The 17,051-nt window shown below is 44.2% G+C and overlaps 1 protein-coding gene across 1 annotated transcript; it reads left to right on the top strand.

Moving 5' to 3' along the window:
• The first annotated feature begins 11,602 nt into the window (after positions 1 to 11,602).
• On the top strand, positions 11,603 to 12,028 carry LOC122946642 (protein P-30-like). The gene has a single exon (XM_044306391.1). It carries the CDS (start codon positions 11,603 to 11,605, stop codon positions 12,026 to 12,028), a length of 426 nt encoding a protein of 141 aa, XP_044162326.1.
• Positions 12,029 to 17,051: the final 5,023 nt, after the last annotated feature.

Here is a 17,051-nt window from a genome sequence, read left to right as displayed (position 1 = left end):
TGCTAGGCGTTCCGTTACAATAATAAACATAATAAACGGTGTACCGTCCTTGTCTAATCCAATATTCAGTGTTTACATGAAGGAAGCGTTGTCCACAGTTGCCATATTTTACCTACCTTGGTGTTGTGTAATACCCTGTAGGAAAGTCATTTTTGATAAGTGTATGTAGTGTTGAGTGCTACCATTACCACTTTCAAGTCCGGAGGCTTCGGCTCCTTCCAGTGCCGCATCACCAACAATTTTGCAATCACTAAAACATAACCTATTATAGTTTGAGCTAGTACCAGATAGGAGTCTATTCCCAAGAACATGAGAGCTAAACCCGGAGAAGGTTCCACCCTGCAACGCAATACCTCAGACAATAAAGAGAGAATACCGCGTCCCAGTATAGAAGAAGGACGGGACATGACCACAAGGTGTGGTGTAGTGTTCCTCTCTGGCTGAAAAGTCGCCAACCATAGGGCGAGGAGTTTGGAAAGATCATGGGTAACCTGTTAGCCGTGTAATACCAGCGCAGAAGAGTTTTCATAGCTGTCTCATAGTGAGTTGTGCATCTAAATGTCCAAGTTATGATAGGGGTTGTTTTCACAAATGTTGTAATATCGGTCTCAATATTTTAGCCCTAGGGTAGGTAAGTTTAAAAAGGGTTATGATATCAGTATTAAAGGAAGGAGGAGTCTTATGCAGAGAGTTAAGCAAGTGTCTCAACCGCAGGTATTTGTAAAAGTCTCTATGTGGAATTCCATAGGTCTCATGTAGATCCGTAAAGGACCGTAATGTTTGTTGAGAGTAAGATTGTTGGATCGTGTCTATCCCTCTGTGTATCCAGTTAGTTAAAGATATGTTATCTATGAGCATTCCCAGGGATTCCAAATGAGCTATTGCCATGCAATCCCATGATGGTTTAGTTACAGAGGAATGGAATTTGCGCCATAACTCTATTGAGTGTTGTACTATCTACGATTCACCAATTTTCAAGTTTGGATCCAACACTGAGCTGAGTAGTAAGGCTCTAAAGTTTCGGGTCGGAATTACGCTTTGCTCTATGTGAACCCAGTGTTTGTCAGTGGTTCCCATCCACCAGTCTTTCAGAATGGAGAGGTTGGTAGCTACATAGTAGTTATGGAGACATGGGAGTCCCATTCCTCCCCTCCCTCTCCTCCGGATCATCAAGGTGTATGAGATCCTAGGTTTCCTATTCCTCCAGATAAACTTATTGAGAAGCTGTTTAGCGTTCAGAAAAAAAGCTATTGGGTAGGGCCAAGGGAAGAGACCGGAAGACATAAAGCACTTTGGGTAGTGTAAACATTTGGAAGGTAGCGATTCTGCCCGCCCATGAAATGTCATGTTTTGCAAAGGTGGATAGGTCTTGTTCTACAGTTTTCAAGAGCGGTTCGCAATTATGAGAGTAAAGCATGGACTGGGCTCTAGTAAGGTGAGTACCCAGGTATTTTATCTCTTTGTCTTGCCAGTCCAAATGGAAGGCAGATTTCATTGAGTTTCTTGGGGGAGATTCAGGGGCAGCACCTGGGACTTGGATACATTAATCTTATAATATGACAGAGAGCCATATCTAGAAATGATATCTAAAGCACCCTGTAGTGAGTTAGGTGGATCAGTTAGCGTGAGGATGATCTCGTCCGCGTATAGAGATATAAGGTGTTGTCTACCTCCTATATTGATTCGCTTGATAGTTTCATCTAGGCGGAGGTGTTGAGCCAAAGGTTCAATGGTCAACACAAATATCAGCGGAGACAAATAACACCTCTGGCGCGTCTCATTCCCAATTCGAAAAGGCTCGGAAAGAGCTCCATTAGAAAAAACTCTGGCTGTTGGTTTGCTGTATAAGTTTTGGATAGCCAAGGGTATTGTCTCCCTAAAACCCATATGTCGTAACACCGAGAAGGCGAAGGACCAATTAATACGGTCAAACGCCTTCTCGGCATCCAACGTATCTGCTACCATGGGCACCCTCCTTTTCTCTGCATACTCCAAGATGTTCAGGACACGTCTAGTATTATCAAAGGCTTGCCCTCCCATGACAAATCCTGTCTGATCAGGCTTCACCAAAAGAGGTATGACAAGTGACAATCTGGAGGCCAATATCTTTGCATATAACTTAACATCCACGTTCAAGAGGAATATAGGTCTGAAATTCTGGGGAGCATCTGTCACAGTCCCTCCAGTGACAGAGGTTAGAAGATCTGAGAGACTGGCTGCACATTAGGTTATCTGACAGCCTGTTTTCACTTGTTGCAGTGTTGTTGTTGGTAATGACCACACCTCTTGTGTCAGGTGCAGCTTGTGGTCATTGCTGCTCCTCTATTTAGTCTGGACTCACACTTCATACCATGCTGTTGATATTCTCTGCCTGGACTTGGAAGAGCTGATGTGTGGTCCTCATCTGAGTACCTGCTCATCCATTTTCTATTGAAGATAAGTGTACTTCTCTTGGTAATTTGTTGCTCCCATGTGTTTGTTGTTTACTAGGCCTCGGGGAGATGCTGGTTCGTTCATCTGGGAAGGAACCAGTAGTCTCAGACCCTGTCACTAATCCTAGGGCTTTTCAGGGTTACTAGGGCCTAGGTTTACAGTGTATGAATATTCCCACCTTCAGGGTCTATTCATACTGACAGGAGTCAGGGCTAGGTTAGGGTTTCCTTAGGTGGTCACCATTTCCCTTTCCCTAGCCTTGAGGCCTAGTTCTTGGTCATTTTCCTTCTGTTGTCATTCTGGTGTTCCTCCCCTCCCCCTACACTGTGACAGCATCAGCTGGCTTCCCTGGTTTGGGCAGTGTGACTATTAGTGCAGATAGCATCTCGGGCCGGAAGGGGACACCCTGCGCGGCCTGCTGGAATACCGATTCCAGGCAGGGGGATATCAAGGTGGAGAATCTTTTATAAAACTCGCTTGAAAGGCCGTCAGGGGCCTGGGGATTTCCCAGAAGGCAGTGTTCTAATAGTACTGAGAATTTCTGCTATACTGATGGGGGCACAAAGAGAGGCCAATTGTTGATCAGTGAGGACTGGTAGTTGTCCATTATCTAAGAAGTTTTGTGTCAAGGTGGACATATTATCCAGAGGAAGTTGTTGGTTCTCTATATTGTAAACAAGGTGGCAATATTCTTTAAATTGGGCAGTTATTTCTCTAGTGTCTATGAGTTTGGCCCCAGTAGCCGGATGTTTGATATAGGGTATTCTAGAACACGTGTGCTGGAGCTTTCATTTGGAGGCTAAAAGTTTACTAGCTTTATTGCTTTGTGCATAGTATTTGGCTTTGGTCTTAACCAGCACTCGCTCATAGTTATGTAGGAGCAAGTTTCTTAGTTGATTGCAAATATTCACTATGGATTGGGAAGTAGTAACAGTGGGGTTTTGTTTATTTATTCTCTCAAGTTTGGCCAATAATGTATTTTGCTTTTGTTCCCTGGTTTTCCTTTCTCTGTGGCTGATCTTCATCAGCATTCCCCATATGAATGCTTTGTAAGCTTGCCATTCGTAATATGCACTAGGATGCTGTACCGGTGTTAAAGCTAAAGAATTCTGTGGTGGCATTTTCTATTTCTTTCCCATATGTAGGATGGCCCAGGAGAAAGGTATTGTTCCTTCATATTTTATCTGGGTTGCTATCATCACCCTCCTGAACATCAAGTGTTATTGCTGCATGGTCTGACCATTTGATTAAATCAATACCAGATGTGCAAGTCTTAGGGCCCTTTCTTACTTGCGTTGTCCGGATCCGGCGTGTCCTCCACTTGCCGGAGGTACACGCCGGATCCGGAAAAACGCAAGTGTACGGAAAGCATTTGAAGACGGATCCGTCTTCAAAATGCTTTCAGTGTTACTATGGCAGCCAGGACGCTATTAAAGTCCTGGTTGCCATAGTAGGAGCGGGGAGCGGGGGAGCGGTATACTTACAGTCCGTGCGTCTCCCGGGGTGCTCCAGAATGACGTCAGAGCGCCCCAGGCGCATGGATGACGTGTACATGCGATCACGTGATCCATGCGCGTGGGGCGCCCTGATGTCACTCTGGAGCGCCCCGGGAGCCGCACGGACGGTAAGTATGCTGCTCCCCCGCTCCCCGCTACATTTTACCATGGCTGCCAGGACTTTAGCGTCCCGGCAGCCATGGTAACCATTCAGAAAAAGCTAAACGTCGGATCCGGCAATGCGCCGAAACAACGTTTAGCTTAAGGCCGGATCCGGATCAATGCCTTTCAATGGGCATTCATTCCGGATCCGGCCTTGCGGCAAGTGTTCAGGATTTTTGGCCGGAGCAAAAAGTACTGCATGCTGCGGTATTTTCTCCGGCCAAAAAACGTTCCGTTCCGGAACTGAAGACATCCTGATGCATCCTGAACTGATTTCTCTCCATTCAGAATGCATTAGGATAATCCTGATCAGGATTGTTCCGGCATAGAGCCCCGACGACAGAGCTCTATGCCGGAACCGGCCAACGCAAGTGTGAAAGGGCCCTTATACAGTAGTACGCGATCTACTAAAAAATAAATCAATGCGGAAATATGTTCCATGGCATTCTGAAGAAAAAAAATGTTAAATCTCTTTCTGTGCTATAGTGTGCTCTCCATGCATCAAAGAGCTCCTCTGAGTGTATAAGTGATGATAGGTCACTGGTGGGGTTTCTGGTGTCTATTGAGGGGTCTAGGATGCTGTTAAAATCACTGCATAGTAACAGGCGACCCTGTTTAACTTTGTTGACTCTCTTCATTAAAGGGGTTCTACAGTTTGTTTTAACTGATGATCTATGCTCTGGATAGATCATCAGCATCTGACTGGTAGAGGTCCGACACCCAGGACCCCCGCCGATCAGCTGTTTGAGAAGGCAGCGGCGCTCCAGCAGCGCCGCAGCCTTCTCACTGTTTACCGCTGGCCCAGTGACGTCACGACTAGTATCAACTGGCCTGGGCGCGGCTAAGCTCCGTTCACTAGCAAAGTTATTCTTCTGAGGTGATTTCCGAGGTTGAGTCGGTTTCAGTGGTGCTGGATTCATGTTCCATCAGAGCAGTAGTTTTCTGCCTTCTTCTAAGGTTTTAATTGTGTATGTAATGCCATCCTTGGTTATTAGGATCTTCACTGGGTATCCCCAGCGATAAGTGATATTGTTTTGTCACAACGTGGTAGTAATTACAGATAAGTCTTCCAGGTGAATATAAGGATCTTTTTATTTGCAGTCAATGCGTTTTAAGGGTGAAGCGCCTCCTTCATCAGGACAATTACAGCTTCGCCCTTGAAACGCGTTGATTGCAAATAAATTATATTCACCTGGAAGACTTATCTGCACGCTGGCAGCGCCAAAGGAGTGGTTCCCTTTTCTTTTGTTTTCTCTTCAAGTCATCCCCGACACTTCCCAAGGCAGAAGAAACCAGGGCAGCAGCACAGCATCCCCTTATGCAGGTGGGGTATAACCAGTGAGGCGACTACAGCTGTTGTGACTCCTCACAACAGCCTCTGGTGAGCACAACCATCATCACCTCGCCTTGCATTTACTCTGACGATACCACACATGAGGTGCTGCTTTTTGTTTCTTTTTTCTTTATGTGTACCTTAGCTAGTATGCCACAAGTAACAGTAGATGACTAGATCAGTGCCCATCCAACAGAAACGTATCAGTCATATTTTCTGTCCTCTTCAGTGACCGTCAGACATCTCTTCTCCATCAGGGAGATATTTCCTTGTGCATGTTATGAGCAGCAGGGATTTCCCTTTTGTCTCATCTTCTTCTCGTCTCGATTTTCCTATTGTCTCGTCTTCTAGGGAGAGGTTTTTGATTGGTCTCACTCAGCAAACGGCTCATCTCCATGGTTACGACCACCCTGCAATCCAGTAGCGGTGGTCGTGCTTGCACCCTATAGGAAAAAGCTCTGGTCTCTCTAGTGACCATGACTGTGGGAGAGCGAATAGGAGGGCGCTTTTTCCTATAGTGTGCAAGCACGACCACCGCTGCTGGATTGCAGGGTGGTCCTAACCCCTGGAAACAAGCAGTGTATTCTACGATGGAAAAATGAATAAAGCCGGCAAAGGAAGCAATATGGACAATCACAATACATTAGAAAGTGTGTTGAATTAAGTTTATCTACATGACAAGGGTTCATTTACACGTCTGTAGGTGTTTTGCGCTCCGCAAATTGCGGATACGCAAAACACGGACACCGGCAATGTGCGGACCGCACATCGCCGGCACTATAATAGAAAATTCCTTCTCTTGTCCGCAATTGCGGACAAGAATAGGAAATGTTCTACTTTTTTGGGGAACGGAAGTGCGGATCCTGAAATGCGGATACGGACAGCACATAGTATCCGTTCCGGCCCCATTGAAAATGAATGGGTGTGCAAAATCCGGAACGGATCCGGAAAAAACTTGCAGACGTGTGAATGGACCCTAAATGCAATTTTCTGAAGTGAGACAACCCCTTTAAATATTTCTGCTTCCTTTCCAGTCCTTATTTGAGAAGGTTCCTTGTACATGTTATGATCAGCAGGGATTTCCCTATTGTCCTGTCTTCTCTTGTTCACTAACCTTGTTTAGGGCTGTTGCCGTGTACCTGCCTTACACCTTGATCAGATTAGTTAATTTACGGAAATGTTTTTGATTTAAATACTCCTCTGAATATTCCTGCTTGTTGCATTTTAGTTGCGAAGTATAGCGTAAGTTTTGTTTGCTTGCTGGTTTTTCAGTTTGTCTATGGTTTGTAGATCCTTCTTGTTGTCTTCCTGCGGTAGTATTGCAGATTAGGGGCAGCTTCTCTCAGTGTTATTTATTTCTGTTCAGAGTCATGTATACCATCTCCATCTTCCGTCTGCTCCATTACCTGACTGACTTCTCCTTCATCCGTTTTTATGTTGTCATCTGTTTGCCATCATCATTCGGTTCCTGTGATCTATCGGGGAGTTCACTTCTGTATATTTGTTCCCTTCAAGTGCTGATACTTGCCTCAGAATATTATTCCTGCAACCATCTGGTTTGTAATACAATTCGGTCCTGTTGTAAGTCCTAGGGTATCTGAGTACGGTAGACATTAGTACCCGGGCCGGGAATAGAAGCTGCTATAGGTGAAGTCTAATTCTGGAGTCTTGTAGAAAACTGGCATTGTTACAGTGCAAAGTTGAGGTCTTCTGACTGAAGAAGCTCTTCATAGTTGGATAGTTGAATGGTCCATAAACAACCTAATCTGTCCATTAATGCGAACTATAAAACCATGTTTAGCTGATAATATGTTACACGTATAGCCTGTCAATCAAAGATGTCAAACCAGAGGAGGTCCAGAACCTAGGGCACTGCCATCTAGGTACCCTACTGTATTTACGAAAGAAGTACCCCCATATTTAAGATACTTCTGTATTACAATGAGACTCATGGAAATCTCCTATGGGAATATTTAAAGAGTGACTCTACTTTCACTCAATTTCATTTCATTTAATAGAGAATGGTGTTACTCGCAAATTTCCAAACCACTTTATTTAAAAAAAAGAAGATGTAAAGTCATGGCCACAAGGGGTCTCACTTCCACCTATATTGCAGTTTGTTGTCAGGCAAGATCCTTCCCTGGTAACAAGACAACTGAGAGGAAGTGGGGGCAGAGCTAGCTGAGATCTTGAGCCTGATAAAACAACGGCTTCCAAACATCACAGGAGCATCCTGCTTTTTTGTAAGTGTGATTTAGCCCTCTTTACCAGCTTTTAGAGCTCCCAAGAAGAAAAAAGACATAGTGGGAAGGAATGGAAGTGAGGTCACTGCATACAGTACTGGCAGAAGTCGAGATGCCCACTGCTTGTGAGAGAAATGCATCTAGCTGTGCAGTTGAAACATAATAATATGAATAATATGGGTGAAAGAGACTTTAGTGAAGCCCAGACATAACTGTTCCTTCATAATTGTGATTGTACAATGAAGCAAAGCCATTAAGAAAAAAAAAACATTTTTAAACGTATGCTTTTTATAAGGGCTATTTCAGGACATTTCAGTAGCAACCTGCAATTTTGACAACATTTCCAGTGAAAAAGACATCAATATATAGGTAATGATGGGTAAAAATGTACGTGAATTTTTTTAGGTGAAAATATAAAGTCTGATCTTGAACCATCACCAAATTGCAGCATGAAAAAATGCTAAAAGGAAAAAAATAAGAATCTACAGAAGAGTTAGACAGGGCCCTAATGATGAGTCAACTGGTAACATGCAGAGAGACACTTAAGGATAAACTTCTGCTGTCCACACAAATCAAAGAGTAGGAACACAGGAATGCAGCAAAAAGGGTTTGTATTCCAGTCCTTCTTCAGGCTGAAGAAGAATTCATGAAGGTCGAATTAATCCATCCCACCGCTGGAACCGAGTTGCCACTAAAGCAGTCACAGATCGAAGAGGTGGCTACCAATGCACTTAAAGGGGTTGTCTCAATTCAGCAAGTGGCATTTATCATGTAGAGAGAGTTAATACAAGGCACTTACTAATGTATTGTGATTGTTCATATTGCGTCCTTTGCTGGCTGGATTCATTTTTCCATCACATTATACACTGCACGTTTTCATGGTTACAACCACCCTGCAATCCATAAGTGGTGGTCGTGCTTGCACACTATTGGAAAAAGAGCCAGCTTCTCTGGTGGCCAGGACCGCGGAAGTGTGCATAGGCCGGCGCCTTTTCCTATAGTGTGCAAGCACGACCACTACTGCTGGTTTGCAGGGTGGTCGTAACCATCGAAATTAGCAGTGTATAATGCGATGGAAAAATGAATCCATCAAACAAAGGAAGCAATATGGATAATAGCAAAACATTAGTAAAAGCCTTTTATTAACCTCCTCTACATGATAAATGCTGTTTGCTGAAGAGAGACAAACCCTTTAACCTTGTCTACTGGAGTCTATGGAGAAGCTATATATAGCTATAACACAGAGTAAGTGCCAGGTGGAGGCTCTAAAGCTCTCAAGAGAACATAATAGAAGAGTAACATCCCCATGAATGAATAGGCCGGTTCCCTGCTATGTTCAGTGTCATAAAACTAATGTCTCCGTTCTGCAAATAATTCCCTTAGATTACAAACCTGACATCCTTTGACTTTAAGATCTATAATTCCTTTAGGAAATAAAAGATAAATATCCTTATTCTGAGTTATAGTCAATGCTGGATCTACTGCAAACAAAGCAAATCCACAGACAGTGGCTATGTGTAATGATGTGACTGCTTCCATGTAGCTTCTGGGCTGTCGGCAGAGGAGAACGCAAGGAACAGGTAATGATGGTATGGGCACTACAATAGCTGGCAGTGCTATATAAACTTATTATTATGTGGCTGCTACTACTCTGTGGATCCTTACCATCCACATCCTGTGGCTGGTCTATGGGTACTACTATGTGGCTGGTAAAACTCTGTGGGGCCTTATGATCTCTATACTGTGGCATGTCTATGCATACTACTATGCAGTCTATGTATATACTATACTATGTATACTACTATCCTCTGTGACTAATCTATGAGCACTGCAAAGTGTTGGTACTAATCTGGGAACTCTTATGGTCACTAACTTGTAGCTGGTCTATGGGTACTACTATGTGGCTGATACTATTCTGTAGGCTATTATAGTCTCTATCTTGTGACTGGTCTATGGGCACCACTATGTGGCTGGTACTGCCCTGTGGCCCCTTATGACCACTAACTGGCGGCTGGTCTATGGGTACCATTATGTGATGGTACTACTCTGTGAGCTTTTGTGGTCCGTATCCTGTGGCTGGTCTATGGGTACTAGCAAGTGGGCCCTTATTATCTCTATTACATGGGTGGATGTGGCTGGTACTACCCTGTGGCCCCTTATCACCACTAACTTGTGGCTGGTCCATGGGTACTAGTATGTGGCTGGTACTACTATGTGGACCCTTATTATCGCTATCCTTTAAGTGGTGTATGGGTACTACTATGTGGCTGGTACTAGTGTATAGGCTATTACAGTCTCTATCTTGTGACTTGTCTATGGGCACTACTATGTGGCTAGTTCTTCCCTGTGGTTCCTTTTGACCACTAACCGGTGGCTCGTCTATGGGTACCACTATGTGCTGGTACTACTCTGTGGGCTTTTGTGGTCAGTATTCTGTGGCTGGTCTATGGGTACTAGTATGTGGCTGGTACTACTCTATGGCCCGTTATCACCACTAACCTGTGGCTGGTCTATGGGTACTACTATGTACCGGTGCTATTCTTTGAGCCTTTGTGGTCCATATCCTGTGGCTGGTCTATGGATACTTGTCACAGGTAATGGGGAGGGGAAAACACCAGATAACCCAAAGAAGGAAATAGCCTGGAGTCTAGGCCTCAAAGCTAAAGGAGAGGGATGGTGACCTCCTAGGAATCCCTAGACATCTCCCTGACTCCTGCCAATATGAGTAGACTCTGAAGGTGGAAATACTCATACACCATAACCTTAGCCCTGGAGACCCTGGAAATTCCTAGGAGTGGTGGCAGGGAATGAGACTACTGGTTCCTGGTTCCTGAAACCAGCGTCTCCCTGAGGCCTAGAAAACAACAAACACAAGCGAACAACAAAATGCTAAACAAAGTGCACTTAGCTTAAAGCAGAATGGAGGAGCAGGAGATCCAAAGGAACAACACACCAGCTCAAACAACTCCAGCAGGAAATATCAACCGCATGGTAAGCAGTGTGAGTCAGAACTAAATAGACCCTCAGTAATGACCACAAGCTGCACCTGTTACCCTCACGTGCCGCCAGTCTCTCAGATCTTCTCACCTCTGTCATGGGAGGGACCGAGACAGTACTAGTATGTGGCTGGTACTACTATGTGGGCCCTTATTATCGCTATTCTATAAGTGGTGTACTACTATGTGGCTGATAATATTCTGTCATGTGACAGGAATTACAAGCCCATAACAGCATAGCAATCTGTTTATGCTGCTATGACCATGAACCATAACTGACATTACTTAAAGCGGTTGTGCCACGAAACACATTCTACATTTTTCAAAATGAGTACCTGGATCTGAATACTTTTATGATTGCATGTAATTAAAAATGTAGCATAGCCACTGAGCTATTCAATAAAATGTATCTGTATTGTATAGCGCCACCTGCTGTTTGTTCTATTCCTTTTTTGTCCACCTCACTGAAGTGGTTGCACATGCTCAGTTTAAATCTTCAACTGTCACCTGCTATATCTTGTTAGAAGCTGTGGCAGTTACAGGGAAAGAGCTACACTCTCTGAGCTGCCAGGCTGAAGATAATCTAGCAGAACTACTGAAGTAATGAATGGGTAAATCTCTGGACCCATGTGAGGTACAGGGCTGGTTCCAGCTTTGTTATGAATTAGATTGTCATGTACTAGACGATGGGCCCGCCATTTTTATCTTCTATTATGTTTTCTGAAATCTCTGCCAGCTAGGGGCTAGTATAGATTTCAGGAGAAGAGCATAATTTATAAAGATCTGGTCTATGATAAATTCCCCCCAAAGAGTATACGAGTAAATCTCATTATTGTGGATGGGGTGGAAAAGTTCAGGACTGCAAAAACATTTTGGACCCTGTTGCAACAGTGTAATGGATGAATTAATATAGTGGATGATATCCGTATAATAACCACCATGTATGTTCCTCCTCAGACCTCATCACCAGAAATGTCATCTACATCTCCAATGCTTCTGTTAGTTGGGTTCCTCCTCAGCCTACCAAACCTGAACTTGTCTGCTGGTGAAAAATGGGTAGCCTTCAAGGAAAACCACATCACCAGCTCCATGGTTGTCAACTGTGATGTTGTCATGGCAGGAGAATGCAAGGAGGCGCATAGCTTTATCCACACCAATGCCAGTATCCTGGAGAAAGTGTGCCAATATATCACCGGAGCGAAAAATATCAGCAGAAGCAAAGAATTCACTGTCAGCACCTGCGAAAAGCAACAGAACGCGAACACGACTTGCAGCTACGGGGAAGCAAAAGTCCAAAAAGGGGCGATATGCTTAACCTGCAGGAACCGGAAACCAGTGGAATTTGTTAAAATGGGAAGCTGTTAGGGTCGCAATGAATTCCTCCAATGCTTCACTTATGGGATAAAATCTATTCCTTTCTGTATATTATATATGTGAATTGTATGCATGTACAGGACTGGATTATAGGGTGGGCACAAGAGGAATGCACACCGGGTCCTCTACAGAAGCTCCACCACCCACTCTATCTATCTAGATCTAAACAAAAGAAGGAGATAGCAGCATTAGGCAAAGTATTCAAAGTATAATGCACTCAGTCCAGACCTTGATCAAATAGTCCCAAATAGCATGTAGAAGGGATGACAGCACTCCAGGGACGTGAAAAAAAAGTGTAGATTTATTCCCCTGTATCCAAAAAGTGTAACTTTTATGCTACACCTGTAGCTTTTTTCAATCTATCTACCATATTTTTCACTTTGTAAGATGATCCTAGGCTTTAGAACAAAATAAGAAAAAAAACATATTTTTCATCAGATTAGACCTCCATATCAGATCCTCAGATCAGACCTCCATATCAGATCCTCAGATCAGACCTCCATATCAGATCCTCAGATCAGACCTCATCACCACATCCTCAGATCAGACCTCCATATCAGATCCTCAGATCAGACCTCCATACCAGATCCTCAGGTGAGTCCTCCATACCAGATCCTCAGGACAGACCTTAACATCAGACCCCCCATATAGATCCTCACATCAGAACCCATATCAGATTCTCACATCAAACCTCCATATCAGATCCTTACATCAGACCTCCATATCAGATCCTTACATCAGACCTCCATATCAGATCATTACATCAGACCTCCATATCAGATCCTTACATCAGACCACCATATCAGATCTTCACATCAGACCTCCATATCAGATCCTTACATCAGACCTCCATATCAGATCCTAACATCAGACCTAAATATCAGATCCTTACATCAGACCTCCATATCAGATCCTTACATCAGACCCCATATCAGATCCTTACATCAGACCTCCATATCAAATCCTTACATCAGACCTCCATATCAGATCCTTACATCAGACCTCCATATCAGATCCTTACATCAGACCTCCATATCAGATCTTCACATCAGACCTTCATATCAGATCCTTACATCAGACCTCCATATCAGATCCTAACATCAGACCTCCATATCAGATCCTTACATCAGACCTCCATATCAGATCCTTACATCAGACCTCCATATCAGATCCTTACATCAGACCCCATATCAGATCCTTACATCAGACCTCCATATCAGATCCTTACATCAGACCTCCGTATCAGATCCTTACATCAGACCTCCATATCAGATCTTCACATCAGACCTCCATATCAGATCCTTACATCAGACCTCCATATCAGATCCTTACATCAGACCTCCATATCAGATCCTTACATCAGACCTCCATATCAGATCCTTACATCAGACCTCCATATCAGATCCTTACATCAGACCTCCATATCAGATCCTTACATCAGACCTCTATATCAGATCCTCACATCAGACCCCCCATATTACATCCTTACATAAGACCCCCATATCAGATGCTTGATCAGACCCTCATATGAGATCCTCACATCAGACTTCCAAATCAGATGCTCAGATAAGATCCACATATCAGGACCGGTACAGTATATACAGTATCTACTATCTAATATCTATCTCTGTGTTATATCTATTTATTTATCTATCATATGTTTATCTATTATATATCTATCATCTATCTCATATCTATCTATCACTACAGCGAGCCATGCCTGACTGGTGAAATATCCTATAGATGGGGGGGGGGGGGGGGGGGCGCCATACAATCTCAACAGAAATCTTCTCCTGCAATGAACATGGTCACAATCAGAAGACAGCACACTATCTATAATATAGGGGTTTAGAACAGGTGACATAACTGGTGGCAGATGACTACGCGGGTATTCCTGCGCTCCCCTGTTCTTATGCTAATACATATGTGCAATAAATTTCACCAGCATCACAACCATCTGAGCAGCCTCGTATCTTCTGAAGGGGGAAATTTGCACCTACACAGGAAATGGCTTAAATTGCCCACCCTCTGAGTTTGTGTTTGGATGCGGGGGCTGTTACTGGTGCGCATGCTCAGACCGCAAAAAAATGTGAAAAAAATAAATGCCGGATCCGTTTTTCCAGATGACATCAGCGAGACGGATCCGGCAATTCAATGCATTTGTTATACGGATCAGGATCCTGATCCGTCTGACAAATGCCATGCGTTTTGACGGATCCGGCAGGCAGTTCCGGCGACGGAACTGCCTGCCGGAATCCTCTGCCGCAAGTGTGAAAGTACCCTTAGGCTACATGCACACGACGTCTGACGGCCGTCTAAGGCTACTTTCACACTTGCGGCAGTGTGATCCGGCAAGCAGTTCCGTCGTCGGGACTGCCCGCCGATCTGGATGTGACTGAAAGCATTTGTGAAACGCATCCGGATGCGGATCCGTCTCACAAATGCATTGCAAGAGCTTGTCATGCGGACAGACGGATAAGTCTTGTATCTTTTTTCACATTTTTACGGATCCGGCATTCCAGTATTTTAAATGCCGGATCCAGCACTAATACATTCCTATGGGGATCCGGCATTCAGGCAAGTCTTCAGTTTTTTTCACCGAAGACATCTGAAGACATCCTGATGCATCCTGAACGGATTGCTCTCCATTCAGAATGCATGGGGATAAGACTGATCAGTTCTTTTGCAGTATTGAGCCCCTAGGACGGAACTCTATGCCGGAAGAGAAAAACGCAAGTGTGAAAGTAGCCTAAGTAAAGGCCGTCACACGGCCATTTTTAGCACCAGTGAAAGTCTATGGGGCTATTCACATGGCCGTTCTTTTAACGACCATGTCCTATTTTTTGCCGTTTTTCACGGCCGGACGGACCCCATTGAAATCAATGGGACCGTTTTTAACAGCCGAATGACAGAAGTGCAAGCGTCTAACGGGCGTTAAAAACGGGTACACAGGCCATTTAGGGGTTAAAAAAAACCTCACCTCATCCACTTGCTCGCGGTGTGGCATTCTCTTCTCTTTTCATTGAGCAGGACCTGCCGAAGGACCTGCGATCTGTGTGGTTACGTAACAACATGGGAGCGCGCAGTGACGTCATCACGCACCTTCCGCAGGATCCTGTTCTTTGAAGAGAGAAGACACTGCTGCAGCTCGAGCAAGTGGATGAGGTGAGGGTTTGTTATATTTTTTGGGGGGGCTGCAGGACAGTATGAGGGCATTATATAAACCATGGGGGACATTATAAAGCTGGGGGCCCTAAAAAAATAATAATAAAGAAACACACTATTTAAGATGGGGCCCTACATTCGGGGCATTATTAAAGCTAGGGGCGGTTACAAAAATGATATACACTGTGGGGGACATTTATTGAGCTGGGAGCAGCAAAAAAAAAAAAAAAAATCCTACAGTATGGGGGACATTATTTTAGCTGGGGGCCTACCGTCCTGTGGGTGTTCTCAGAAGGGTGGGTCAAATTCATCCATGATGCAAAACGGATGCAAAACGGACATTAAAAACGGACACACGGCCAGAAAATGGATGCACACACTGATGCAAAATGGATGGTTTTTTTCACTGTCGAGTCCATGAGGCCTTAGGCCTCTTGCACACGAACGTTTCTTATTTATGTTTCCGTTCCGTTTTTTGCGTTCCGTATACAGTCCGTTCCATTCAAAGATAGAACATGTCCTATTAGGCCTCTTGCACACGACCGTATGGGTTTTTCAGTATTTTGCGGTCCGCAAAAAATACGGATGACGTGTGCATTCCGTTTTTTGCGGAACTGAACAGCTGGCCCCTGATAGAACAGTCCTATTCTTGTCCATTAGGGTACTTTCACACTTGCGGCAGAGGATTCCGGCAGGCAGTTCCGTCGCCAGAACAAGGCCATCTGGACGCAAACTGATGGCATTTGTCAGACGGATCCGCATCTCCGCACTGCAATACCAGATCCGTCTCTCCGCTGTCATCAGGAAAAACTGATCCGGTATGAATTTTATTTTGCAATTTTAAAAGGTCTGCGCATGCTGGATCCGTTTTGCCGGAACACTTAATGCCAGATCCGGAATTAATGCCGTATCCGGCATTCCGGCAAGCGATCAGTATTTTTGGCCGGAGATAAAACTGCAGCATGCTGCGGTATTTCTCTCGTCCAAAAAACGTAAAAGGGACTGAACTGAAGACATCCTGATGCATCTTGAAGGGATTGCTCTCCATTCAGAATGCATGGGGATAAAACTAGGACGGAACTCATTACCGGAAAACAAAAGCGCAAGTGTGAAAGTACTTGCGGACAATAAGGCCTCTTGCACTCAAACGTTTTTTTTTCTGTTTACGTTCTGTTTTTTGCGTTTCGTATACGGACCGTATATGAAACCATTCATTTCAATGAATCCGCAAAAAAACTGTACTATCCCTGTCCGTTATGTGGACAATAATAGGACATGTTCTATGTTTGAACGGAAATACGGAAACGAAAGGCATACCGAGTACCTTCTGTTTTTTTGCCAGATCCATTGAAATGAATGGTTCCGTATACGGTCCGTATATGGAACGCACAAAACGGAACGTAAATGGGAAAAAGAAAACGTTTGTGTGCTAGAGGCCTTATGGTCCACAAGTACTTTCACACTAGCGTTTTTGTTTTCCGGTATAGAGTTAAGTCCTAGGGGCTCAATACCGAAAAAAAAACTGATCAGTTTTATCCTAATGCATTCTGAATGGAGAGCACGCGCAGACCTTTAAAAATGCAAAAAACGGAATGCAAACTGACGTCATCCGTATTTTTCGGGCCTGTTTGTTGCAGACCGCAAAATACTGAAAAAGCCATACGGTCGTGTGCAAGAAGCCTTAGGAGTCCAGGAGGTCTGCATTTTTTCCGGGAGCCTCCAAGACGTTTCCTGGAGAGTTGTCCAGTATGCTTTTAAAGAGGACCCCTCATCCATTAACTCTGCATCGTGCCATTCCTCTGTTATTCTTCCTGGAAACATATGAATACATTATTAGCCATGCCACTTG

The sequence above is a fragment of the Bufo gargarizans genome, chromosome 9 (genome assembly GCF_014858855.1).
Source record: "Bufo gargarizans isolate SCDJY-AF-19 chromosome 9, ASM1485885v1, whole genome shotgun sequence".
Classification (NCBI taxonomy): Eukaryota; Metazoa; Chordata; class Amphibia; order Anura; family Bufonidae; genus Bufo; species Bufo gargarizans.
The sequence above is the reverse complement of the archived record's forward strand: the minus strand, read 5'-3'. Positions and strand labels throughout refer to the sequence as shown.